Source organism: Macrobrachium rosenbergii, chromosome 42 (genome assembly GCF_040412425.1).
Source record: "Macrobrachium rosenbergii isolate ZJJX-2024 chromosome 42, ASM4041242v1, whole genome shotgun sequence".
NCBI classification, from domain to species: Eukaryota; Metazoa; Arthropoda; class Malacostraca; order Decapoda; family Palaemonidae; genus Macrobrachium; species Macrobrachium rosenbergii.
Genome location: NC_089782.1, coordinates 15,975,910 through 15,989,323, shown reverse-complemented (window position 1 = coordinate 15,989,323; position 13,414 = coordinate 15,975,910). Strand labels below are relative to the sequence as shown.

Below are 13,414 nucleotides of genomic sequence, written 5' to 3'. Positions count from 1 at the left end.
GTTCAGAGCTAGGTCATAATCTGATCAGTTTACTCTACCCTGTCATCTGCAGTCACTGTATGGCTGATCATGGTCCCTCAAGAGACTGAGCAGGTGACTGCTCATGTCCTGGGGATCAGCTAAGAAAAAGTTTATGAGTGATCTGTTTGCTCACCCACACAGCTGCCTGTGCAATCGACGTCCAGGTCAACCATCATTCCCAAAGAAGACTCAGTAGGCAACCTGAGAAAAGTGGCCATTTGCTGGAGGATCAATCATGAGCAAGCTGGCGAACCAATCCAACCATTCACCAACAGTATGCTGTTCCCATAAGCACTGAGGTAACCATCATTACTTTGTGGGAGAGTAATGTCCAAAGGAAGACTCCCTAGCCTTGAGGAGTGTTGCCTTCTGGGCCTTCCTGAGCATCTGCCAGTCCAGAGATCGAGAAGGTGAAGACGGTAAGGCGAAGGAAGAAGAGAAAGAGACAATGAAGAGGACACAGATGGTGAAGCACACTGTACTTCTCAGATTTGTAACCACAGACCCTTCATATCTCTCCCACGCCAAGAACAGTAAAGGCAGGCATCCTTGAAGGAACTGGTATCACAGATGCTGCTGGAGCAGTAACAGCAGAATTAAGGAAGACTTCCTAACCTTGAGGAAGGTTGCTTCCAGGCCTACCTGAACATCTGCCAGTCCAGAGATGGGAAGGTGAAGATGGTAAGGGGAAAGAGGAAGAGAAAGAGAAACAACGGGGAAAACAGATGGTCAAGCACACTGTACTTCTCAGACTTGTAACCATAGGCCCTTCACATCTCTCCCAGGCCAAGAACAGAATCAAGGCAGGTGCCCTTGATGGGAAATAAGTCACAGAAAATACTGCTGGAACAATAACAGCAGGAGTAAGCAGCAAAAATATCAACCATGGTGGTCCCAGATGGCATTTGCATAGATCAGAGGTGTCGAGCTCCAGGCCAAGGCCAAGTGCTCAAGTAAAGTGACAAGAAAGTATCCACATCATCTCTAGAAATTTGTAGTACTTAAGGCCAGCAACAACCCAGAAATTGCAGCACAGCACTATGTTCTTTATTGCTTATCACAAAACTGGGGGAGGCTACAAGCAGGTGCTGAAAGGGAGCCTCAGGAAGCTAGTGTACACAGATAGTGATACTTACAGCAGAATCACAAGAGGCTTACAAATGTTTAAAAATTGGAATGGAGAAGAAATGACTGAAAATGATTCAGAAAGTCTACAAACATGCTAATTTACACATACAGACAGGAAAATACTTGTACATATTTAATTTGTTGGAACTTTTTCAAAAAATTATTTTACTACAAAAGGAAAAATTCTTTCTACTAATCATATCTGGTACTAAACATTCCTGAAATGCATAACCATTTTTTGTCGTTTCCTAATTACAATTTCTTTAGTGCTCTGAATTTAGACTTGTAATGTACACAAACTCAAATACATTCTGTGAAGAACTTGAAATGGCTTGTTCTTGGTAAATTTTAACAAATTTACTCTGCTTCTATCAGGGTGCATCTGCACTACAAAAGATGTCAGTAACATATATCAATAACTTACTGCATACATATCACAAACAGGCTGAAAACAAGTTACCCATAAACGAAGAATGACTCTTTGGCAAATGCTGGATAATAATATTAAGCACAGGTTAGGACTACCAATAAGTCACTGACTTGTATTAAACCTGTTTGTGACATTTGTTATAAGTTACCAATGTGTGTTTATGGTAAGTCCTTAGTGAGCTAGTCCAGATCGAGCTTATTTAAAACATACACATCTAAATTAAATCTAAATGGACTTACAAATAAATATAAAGGTGCCCTATTTAGCCTAGTTCATAAGAGGAGCAAAATAACTCTCATAATTTTGAAAAACAATCTGACCAGACACACAATCATTATTACAAAAGATACTGAATTAACACACAATAATTCTTCAAAAGGCCAAAATTAAATATACCAGAACTCAAGCAATATCTACGAACATCTATTGTAGAACACACTCTAAAATAAGAAGGGATGTAGAAAGAGCACTACCATAAACTCCAGATGTACCTTGTTTGCCAGAAAGTAGCAATTTTGTCTCTTTTGCATAAGTACAGTACTCTACTACTTCAATCATAGCTCAGATCACCTTGAAATAAGCCTCCCTTTTCTTCTCAGAAGCCTCATAACACCTATAAGGCCACCTCTTCCCAAATTTACTTTGGTGATTGTTTCTTCCTCTCACCAGCCAAGGACTTTGTTCACATCAGGCATTTGTTTTCCCCTACTCCTACAATCTTCCCTAGTTTGAAAGCCCCTCTCCCTCATGTTTTCCTCTGAACTGGGAAAGCATTTTAATCTCTCAAAACATCTCCGCCAAGAAAAAGTGAACTGCAGCATTTGGGAGTAATCATGAAGGTTGTCTCCAGTATAAATTTGAGGTTAGAAGGAGAGTTTATCACATGGGTGTAAAATCAAGGACACCAGCTATCCATTTCCTTATACAATTTCAATTTCACACTATATTCTCCTCCATCTAAATTAACAAAAGAACTTTTCCTTACAGTACATTCTTACTCTTCAGCATACACTGGACTCAGTACTACATACCTTTCTAATTTATCCTTACCATTTTGATGTGCTTGTTCAGAGTGGTCATTGCTCGACAAGCATAACTGCACCCAAGGAAGGGACACAAGTAGGGTGGATCTTCAGAGTGCACCGATATGTGACGATTCAAGTCTGTGATGACTTTAAAACTGGTAAAAAAAAAAACACAATATTAAGAAAAACTCATTTAATGCAAGGGGTGCAATGCCTTTAAATAAAGAAATCACTCAAATATCATTTTATACAAATGAGTATTACACTCTTGCCTTAAAGCTAAACAACTGTACATGAAAACACCACAAGACTTTACAAGGTACGTGTCAAATATGAAATAATCTTCAATTAAAAATCACAGGTTGTGCTAAGCATCACAAAACCTCATAACAGCTCCACTGTCTATAAATTTCCTTAGCAGTAGTACAATAATTGTAAAACTTTTATCACCAGATAATTGCTGTCAATAAATACCAGATTCTAAAGTACAGACAGACCCAGGTCATTGGCGACCGGTTTTTCAGGGCTTGTCTAGTGAAGAAAACTGGCAATTTTCGGCATTGATATATGCCGATTTCTGCTTATCGGCACCAATGATCCCGTATTGGCACAGATACATACCTAACAGAGGTGCCGATAACCGAAAATCGTCTAAAAAGTGTCAAAAATTGCCAATTTTTGGTTATCAGCGATTTTCGCTTATCAGCACGCTATCGGAACAGAACCCCCTAACATCCAAACCTATGCTTTCATATATGGAGTACTCGTGCTCTTCGGTTGCTACTGAATCGTCTCTAAAATCAAAATCCTAACGTTGGGCCTATGGTCATGCGTAACCTGAGACAGTTTGACTCCACTGTGTTTGCAGCTGCATTAAAGGGACGGACCCCCTGGTTTTACGTCTTTCACATTTCCACAGTTCACTTTGTCATGGATTTTTGTGGAACACATCATTCACTTGTCCGTGGGGAAATTTCACTAACCTGTGGATTCTTCTTTGGGCCATAGCTCTAAAATTATCACTAATTCGCTTTTTTTCGTAGAGCAACACTATTTATTAACTAATTACTCTATTTTTTCATTAAAATATATGTATTCTGAGAGAGAGAGAGAGACTGTGGTTTTTACATCAAGTCTAAGCACAGTAGAAATGGATTCTGTAAGTGAAATAACGTTTCATTGATATTTTGCTGCTTTTTTTTTGCCATTAAAGTAATATGTATACTGTTTGAGAGAGAGAGAGAGAGAGAGAGAGAGAGAGAGAGAGAGAGAGAGAGAGAGAGAGAGAGAGAGAGAGAGAAGAGAGAGAGAGAGAGTAACCTGGGGATGAGAACTAAAGGCACGTAAACTATGGCTGGGATGAGAATGTTGAGAGTTGCCTACTTATAAAATTCAATTTTAAATATTTTCACTGTGATTAGAGATGAAACATCAACAGAGCTAAAATATTCTTTTGCGTACTGTTATAATATGTGATAATCACAGTCAACTAAACTTGTAATGAAATACGGTATAATAAATCAGATAAAGCAAAAAATATGGCAATGCTACCTATGTCGATCTGTCATGAATTGCTGGATTTATTTATTTTCATTTTTTTTTATGCTTATGGTACAGTAAGTGATATTATTTTCATTAAAGAATATGTACAGTACAGCTATGAGAGAGAGAGAGAGAGAGAGAGAGAGAGAGAGAGAGAGAGAGAGAGAGAGAGAGAGAGAGAGAGAGAGAGAGAGAGAGAGAAAATGTTGTCATAGAAAAATTGCTACTGGAGCCTACATATGTAATTTGGATTTTAAATATCTTAATGGTGATTAGATCAATATAGTATAAATAGATTCTGTAAGTGGAATAACATGTTATTGATATTTTGCTGTATTTTCTCAGTATATGTATACTGAGAGAGAGAGAGAGAGAGAGAGAGAGAGAGAGAGAGAGAGAGAGAGAGAGAGAGAGAGAGAGAGAGAGAGAGAGAGAGAGAGAGAGAGAGAACGATGGCACAAGAATTTTTAATAAATTTATGGGCGATGATGAGGACTAAACACAAAATGACGTAAACCAAGAACTTACTGTACTAAATAATTTATTTTATCATAAATGTATTTGTACGTAATCACGAAAATACTAACTTGACGTAACAAACCTAGCATTCTGTTTGGAGGTACGTACCCCATCGTTCTAAAATACCCACGTATTTTAGATGCTCTATACAGTACTATTACTATCCTGAAATATGTAGCTGTGCAGTAAATATCATTTCAAAATCATCTTACAACACAGGAAAATATCAGTATACATAAAATGTACGCCCAGTGCATTACAGTATGCACAGAATGATGTGCAAAGCTACACAGCCCAAAGAAAACGTGCGTGTCTGAATGATAGGGGATACATGTCCTTAAAAGTAACAATTGTAGGCTGGTATACTTAATTTTGCAACATGACTTTGAAATGATATTAGGGTGTTCTGGGATGATAGTTTGAGATATATTTTTGTTTGAACCGTCAAGTTTGGTGATGAACTGTTAAAATAGACAGTTATAACCATTTTAGAGGTGTATATAGCCTACTTAAGAGTAACAGTAGTAGGACAGTAGTGTAATGTAAGGTTACTTTGGGTGTTTTGGGATGATGGTTTGGGGTGCATTTTTGTTTGAAATTATACTAAATTGTTTTAATATGATAACTTAAGGTATATTTTTGTTTGAACTATCAAATTAAGCAGTGAAATGTTAAAACATGCAGTTATAGGCATTCTAGTTTAAAGGGTACAAAGTATTTGGCAGTTATAAGCATTTTTACAGGGGATTTTTGCATTTCCGTGGATTTTGCATTTCCACGGTAAGTTCTGGAACCTATTCCCACATAAAAATGGGGGAGCACTGTACTTTATTATTACAATTCTTATCTGGTGGTACAAGACCCTTCCTCAAACATGTTTAACTACACACTGCAGCTGCATCATCAAAATTTATGTTGTACATCACTTTTTCTATTTTTCTTTTTACTTCTTTCTTTCTAGCACATATGGAGAGAGCAAAATGACTGACATCCATTCTTCACTGGTGGTGAGAAATACTAAAAAAAATAAGTCATATGAGCAATTTACTTAAAAAAAATCATATGAAAGAGTACAGGTAAAGGTCTGTGAAGGAGGTGTAGGTCAGTTCTGGCACAAGGCAGAAAGGAACTAAGTCAGCTGGCTGTCTTTAAAGTACGAGTGAGTTACACAGAATTTCACGTCAATGTTTCTAATTCCCTGTGGGTTATGGTCATGGTGGAGGTAAGCACATGAGTGGATTAAGGGGAGGATGCAAGGCATTTTAATCTTGGTCCACTAGCAGTAAGGTGGTCACCCATGACGTAATAGGATGTCAATACAAAGCTCGCTCGTGGCTGGTTGATGGCCATGAGACTTGAACCCCTTTTTATAAGTGATGGTAGCATTGCTCATAATGGAGTGAGCAGGGCAGCTGGTGTTGTTGTCCAGCAGGTGACTGGTATTGTGCTTGTATTTTGTCCTGTCAAGTTTTGTACAAGTAAAGCACCCATATAACTTCAGGGTACTTTTCATATTCAATGAAGAATGACTATTGGCCTCTTACTCTAGTGTGTGTGCTGCTGAAAAATACAGTACTATGAAAAAAAAAATGCAATGAACAAAATAAATGCAGCTGAGCAACCAGATTTGCTTAACAGCAGCACCAATATGCCGTAACTGTGCTTCACTGTTGAACTTCTCAGTTCCAGAGGTCCTTTATTCCTCACAACGTTGGACTGTGGAACAGCCTCCAAAAGGATGTCGTGCAATTTGAACTTCAAAAGTTCATGTGAAAATGCAATGCATTTCTACCCTAGTACTATTCTTCTTGCATTTAAATACTTTTTTATTTATATATCTATTAATTAATTTTTTTCCTTTTTTGATAAGTGGGATCTCTTCTTTCTGTATTTCACTTTACTCTTAATTCTTCCTAATGAACACCATACTCTTTGAAAGATTGAATTTCAAGTCAGTGGCACCTGTGGGCTTGTTCCATATGAATAGGTTTCATCTATTGAATAATAATAATAATTATTATTATCATTATTAGGATGACGACTGGAAAGAGGGCCCACACATACATGGATATGGGCACGGATGAAGACCTAGGCCAGATGAGAATTCAGAGTGCATGAGACATAAAAGCATGGGAAAAATTTGGTTCACATCTAACCCACCAGAGGAAAATCTGATGTAGAGTAAAATTCAAGATGGCAATGCTGATAATGATGAACATATAATGTTTATGAACAAGTTTACCTCCGTGATTCAAAACATTGGCCTTGACCGGATATGATATGCTGCAAGAGGTTTTCAGAAATAAAGTGATCGTCAAAAGAAGAATTTTCATTTTGCCTTGTTGCTGATACAAATTACAATCAGCTGAACAACTAAACCATTCAACAGCTGTCAAAAACTAGAAAAACTGTACAACAGAACCATTTTAAACCATTCTGTACAAAGAGCCAAGTTTTGGCATGTAAAAAAATTGTGCAAGTTTGCATCTCAGGAGAATACCTACCTTTCTCTAAAACCTATTTCTTTTTTCAAGTCTTTACCAAGAACGATCTTACCCTCACTTCTATGTAAAACCAAATACAAAGGCAAATTCAAATACCCAAACAGTAAGTAAAGGAATGTCACACAAACCTGGGAACCCAAACAGTAAGTAAAGTAATGTCAAACAGAATCGGGACCTAGACAATTTACAAGGGGAAATTAACAATGCACAGAATGTGATACAGTGGCTCAAAAACACAGTAATTTTTTGGGAGTCCAGTGCATACTATAAGAGCAACAAAATGATTTTAGGTGATATTCAAACCTCCTAGAAAAATAAAATCATGTCTTTATAAAAATGACTTCACAGAAACCATAACTGGATAGATGCCTGGAAACACTAGACAGGATAGCCTCCAAATTTAAAAGCTAAAGAAACAAATCAAAATTACAGAGAGGAGTTGAAAACTATAGAAGGAAACTGAATTCCTATTCAATTTCTTCAGTAGCAGTACTTCCACGATTAATTGCAGAATTCCTTAGGCTGGGAACTCCCATTTCCATTTGCCTCCTTCCCTTAGGCTCTCTAACAACTTCAACATCCAAAACTTTTTCCTGATACAATTTTAGTCCCTTACTTAAGAATTACTTTCTTAGACAAGTACTATCATAGTCCGTAAAATGTAACTGGCTACCTCATCACATAGTGTTTAAAACATTTATGCGAAAAAAAAAGGTATGCTATGATGACAAGTCAATCTGTTTGCATCATCCAATTATTTAAGAGAGATTTATCTTTCTTTGAGTGGTTTGTGGTAGTAGGTTTCTGTTTCCTAACAGCAGTGTTGTAACTTGGACCATCGACAGATGGTTTTGTTTGTCAATTTTTCATAAGTCGTATTTTAATAGAGATCTTGCACAATCAACAATTGATCCATGATCCTCTTTTCCTGCCAAGGGTAACTAGATTTGCTGAACAGCAGCACCAATATGCAGTTCCAGTGGTTCTTTATTCCTCACACCACTGGACTGTGGAACAGCCCCTGAGGATGTTGTGCAATTTGAAATTCAGAATTTCAAGCAAAGATGCAATGCAAGAAGAAGAAGAATAATCCATGGATACTGGCTCAAAATCTTCAAGGCCTTACACCAACGAATAGCAGAACAACTCCAACATTGCATCACAAACCACCACGCACCCAAATGGATGACCACATGGAGAACATCCTTAGTACAGAAAGACAAAAACAAGGGAAATACAGCAAGTAACTACAGGCCTATCACATGCCTACCAATAATGTGGAAGCTTCTAACAGGTATCCTCAGCAAAAGGCTATACAACTACCTAGAGGATACAAACACCATCTCCCACCAACAGAAAGGCTGCAGAAGGAAGTGTATGCCCAAAAGACCGGCTCCTGATAGACAAAATGGTAATGAAGAATAGTAAGAGAAGGAAAACCAACCTAAGCATGAAATGGATTAACTACAAGAAAGCCTTACACATGATACCGCACACATGGCTAATAGAATGCCTTACAATATATGGGGCAGAGGAAAACACCATCAACTTCCTAAAAAATACAATGCGCAATTGCAATACAGTACTTACAAGATCTGGAAAAAACTAGCAGAGGTTAACATCAGGAGAGGGATCTTTCAAGGCGATTCACTGTCCCCACTACTCTTCGTAGTAGCCATGATTCCCATAACCAAAGTACTGCGGGAGATGGATGCTGGGTACCAGCTCAAGAAAGGAGGCAACAGAATTAACCATCTGATGTTCATTGTATCTGGGAACATCATGTTAGGATTGTATCTGGGGACATCAGGATGGAGTTTGGAATAGAAAAATGTGCCTTGGTCAACATACAAAACGGCAAAGTGACAAGGACTGGGGGGATAAAGCTACCAGACAGGAATAGCATCAAACAAATAGATGAGACAGGATACAAATAACTAGGAATAATAGAAGGAGAGGATATAAAACACCAAGAGATGAAGGAAACGATCAGGAAAGAATATATGCAGTGACTTAAGGCAATACTCATTGTAATGAAAACCTCAATGCATCTTCAAGGCTTTATTCAGCTAAGATCCCGCCACAGAGAGTTACAGCAGTCAACAGAGTAAGATACACTGGGACTGTCAAAAGTAAACAAATACAACACGGACAGAGAAAACAACCATTACTAACAAACAGAATGCAGATAAACATTCAAACAGGTCATTAAGGCAAATGCCAATTTACCACATTCACCCCGGCTTTAATAACATTGTTATACCTTATTAAATATAAATTTTTTATATAAATACCATAAGCGCCATCTTACAAAAAAGACAGTCATAGAACTACATTTTTACAAGTACAATTAGTTATAGGTCAGACGATCTACAGATAACGACGTATGAGTTGAGAACGCCTAGGGGCAACAGACAACTTATCATCATTATTAGAATTTGTAACATCATCACAGATAGACTGTTCAAGATTCTGCGTTTCAGAAGCATCTTCTTTATTGACAGATTCAACCTCATCCTCAAGCTGTGTCTTGCCGGTCCCTGGTGGAGGTGGCACAGCGAGGACATCGAGCTAAATCACTGATAGCCACAGTATCCTCACGTCCGTCCTCAAATCCAACATGATATGAAGGGTTGGCTTCTAGTAGCTGAACTTCTTCAACGAGGATCTTCCTTTCTACGCACGTGTCTTCTCAGAAGAACAGTTCCCGATTCGCACAACCAAGTGGGAAGACTCATTCGGAGGAGGTCTTTCGCTGAAAGATGAACATTCTCTCATGAGGGGTTTCACCAGTAGCAGTGGAAAGCAGAGTGCTAATCTAATGCAATGCATCATCAAGAACCATTTCCCAAAGCAGTTGGCGAAAAAATCACGAGACTTCAAGGCAAGCATCACGGATTTCCATACGGTCCCAACAAAACGCTCACATTGGGCATTACCAGTTGGATGATAGGGTGTAGAACGACTTGTTGCGGTACGCCATGTTTTAAGGAAGAACGATTTGAGTTCAGAGGACATGAATGATGCTCCTCTATCGGAGTGCACAGTTGGGCAGACCAAAAGTCGAGAACAGCTTAGTGAGACATGAAATAATGGTAGCGGCCGTCATATCCTTGCAAGGAAAGGCGAAAGGAAATCTACTGTATTCGACTCAATTATCAGCATGTAGCGATTGCCAGCATGTGAAGGGGATAGTGGACCTTTTGAAATCAACATTTAAACGATCAAATGGTTTCATGGCTTGTATCAGTTGAACCGGTGGGGCAAATACGATAAAAACTAGGTTTGCACTTGCTGCAGGTTGGACAAGATGATATTACCCTTTGACCTCATCCAAGGAATAGGGGTGATTACGAGCTCTGATGAAATGCATAAACCCAGTAACTCCTGGATGACAGAGAGACTCATGCAGCTGATATAACTGCTGGGTATTAATTAAAAGCTGAGTATCGTGATAAAGCGTCGGCTGCAGCATTCAGCCTACCAGGGCGGTGCTGGACACCAAATGAATAGGGCGTAAGTTCTCCTTTCCATCACAGAATCTCTTCATTTTTTATTTTCCCTTCATGCTCGCCAGCAAACGAGAAAGAAACAGACTTCTGATCTGTTACCAGTGAGAAGTGTTTTCCACTCGGATAATGGCACCATTTCCTTACAGATTCGATGATTGCATAAGCCTCCATCTCAACACTGCAATGTCTCCGTTCGGCGCTTGTGAGGGATCTCTGGAAAAAGGCCACTGGACGTCATCCATCCTGGTTTCAAGTAGCTCCAGTAGCAAAGTCAGAAGCATCGGTTTCAACAGTAAAGGGCAATTTTCTACAGCAGCTTTGACAGACGAAGATATGGCATCCTTCAAATTACTGATAGCACCAACAGCTTCTGGAGAGAGTGGAAGAAATGCATTGACGAGAGGGGAATCCTTTCAGAAAAACGAGGAATCCAGCGAGAGTAATAAGCAAAGAGGCCTGTCAATCTTTGCAGCGACTTCTTAGTCTGAACAGGCATGTTCATCAGGGCCTCTAGACGTGAAGGATCAGGTCGCAGCTCATTATGACTAATTTCATAGCCAAGTATACGTATAGAGTGAGAGGACAGAACACACTTAGCTTCATTCAGTATCATGTTATAACGACGAGCAGCTTCCATAAACCTTCTAAGGTTTTCAAGTGTTCTTCTTGAGTATTGCCACAAAAACAACGACGTCGTCAAGATAAGCATAAACACCCTCTAGACCATTCGTTCTAATGATATCATTAATAATCCTCTGAAAAGCTGCCACTCCGTTGGTGAGACCAAAACACAGCCTAGTAAACTGATAGAGGCCGCTGTCAGCTTCAAAGGCAGTATAAGGTCGATCTTCCTCTGGTAATGGGACCAGATGATAAGCACTCTTTTAAATCCACAGAACTAAACACTTTGTACTTGGCTATTTCATTGACTAGGTCGTCTATGTTAGGAAGAGGATATGCATCCAGGTAGGTGAATTTATTAATAGTCTCCTAATAATCGACAACCATATGTCTCTTATTCCTGTTGTGAACAACCACCACTTGAGCACGCCATGGCGATGTACTATGTTCAATTACACCTCTTCAAGAAGACGATCGATTTCTGTCCTTATAAACTCTGCATCCGAAGCACTATATCTTCTTGATTTCACAGCAATAGGATGGCAATCAGGAGAAAGATTACGGAATACTCTTGGGGCGTGATTGACAACGTAGCTAATGCAGATAATTCAAGTTTAGGTCGAGTGTCAACTCATGACACAGTCACACTAGAATGCTTATTAAGAAAAGGGATTCCAAGAATTACATCCGCACAAAGTCCAGGTAGCACAAGAAATTTGACACTGGAATACTCACGTCCATTGACTACAATGTCAACATTGCAAGAGCCACTAATAGGCTTACACACATAATGAGAAGCAGCCATTGAGATAGTTCCTGAATAAGGAGTTTGTAGGTAATTTCATATTTTTCAGAATATTATCACTAATGAAATTTTCTGAACTTCCAGTGTCAATTAGGGCATTTACTTTGGTTCCACGATAAAAAATGGGGAAAACGGAATGATTCAGTGTAGATGGAACAGAAGCAAGAGCAGCGGTGAACTGAAGAGAAAGCAGAAGTAGGTTTTGATTTACTTAAACACACCTTAGCAAAATGTCCAAGTTTGTTGCATTTTCGACAATTAACTTCCTTTGCAGGGCACTTTTTCTAGGATGACGCCTGTACCGCAGAAGAAACATTTCTCTTGTAGAGTCAAAGCAACTAAATCATCATCTGGAGCATCGGACCTGTCTGCCTTTTCACAAACAGGGCATGATCATCATATTCAGGCCTAGTTTTGACGGAATATCTGCAGGAATACATTCGTCGGAAGGAATTCCATAAGACTGCGAATCCTTGAAAGCGAGTTCCAGAGCTCTGGCTTGGTCAGCAGCAGAGATAACGTAAGCGTTTTATTTTCAAGTAATCTCATGCGAATATGTTGAGAGGAAATCCCAGCAATAAAAGCATCACGAATACTTTCATCTCTATATACCTCTGAAGAAACGCCCTTGAAGTTGCAGTCAACGCTAAGTTTGTGCAGAGCACGTAAATACTCGTCTATTGTTTCTCCTGACATCTGTCGACGAGTGGCAAGACGATGTCGAGAAACAATTTCGTTCGCAGGCTGTATGAAAACTTTATTCAGTTTTTGCGATGTCATCGCTATCGTAAGTAGAGCAATCAGATATAAGCTCAAAGTTCTCAGGCGATAATGCATTTGCAAGCATACCAAGATAAACGTCGTTAGTTCCTTCAGTAGCATTTTTGTATCGAAAAGATGAACAGCCAATGCTTGAAAACTCGAGCAGCATCTGGGGACGTGGTAGAATATCGAGACGTTCTGGTCGAAGAGCGCGTTCCATTCTGCAGCCGAATATGCAAGTTGTCTTACCACACTCAAGTCAAAGCTCAACGCCGGAAACAAGACGAAAGCCATAAACACAAGGGCAGTACCAGTAATCAGATACAGCACATAAGTAGAGGAGTGGACAAAGGCTGAACTCCACAACATAAACCAGAAAACTAGGAAACACAAGACAATACACAAAGCACTACACCCAAGAACAAATGCAAGTACACAATCCTTTGTCCGAAATTCTAAAAACCGTAAAGCTCTAAAAACCGAAAACATTTTGTGGAGAGTACAGCGTCAATTCATAAGGTTGGCAGTTTGGCAAGCTAACGGCT

At 39.1% G+C, this 13,414-nt stretch overlaps 1 protein-coding gene across 3 annotated transcripts in view; it reads right to left on the bottom strand.

Annotated features, from left to right (window-relative positions):
* LOC136827984 (histone H4 transcription factor-like) overlaps window positions 1-13,414 on the bottom strand; it is a 204,569-nt gene that overhangs the window by 115,714 nt on the left and 75,441 nt on the right. For all 3 annotated transcript variants that reach the window (XM_067085597.1, XM_067085599.1, XM_067085598.1), the window contains exon 8: window positions 2,630-2,759. In XM_067085597.1, coding sequence (XP_066941698.1) covers window positions 2,630-2,759 — 130 coding nt within the window. The remainder of the gene's footprint in view (window positions 1-2,629; window positions 2,760-13,414) is intronic.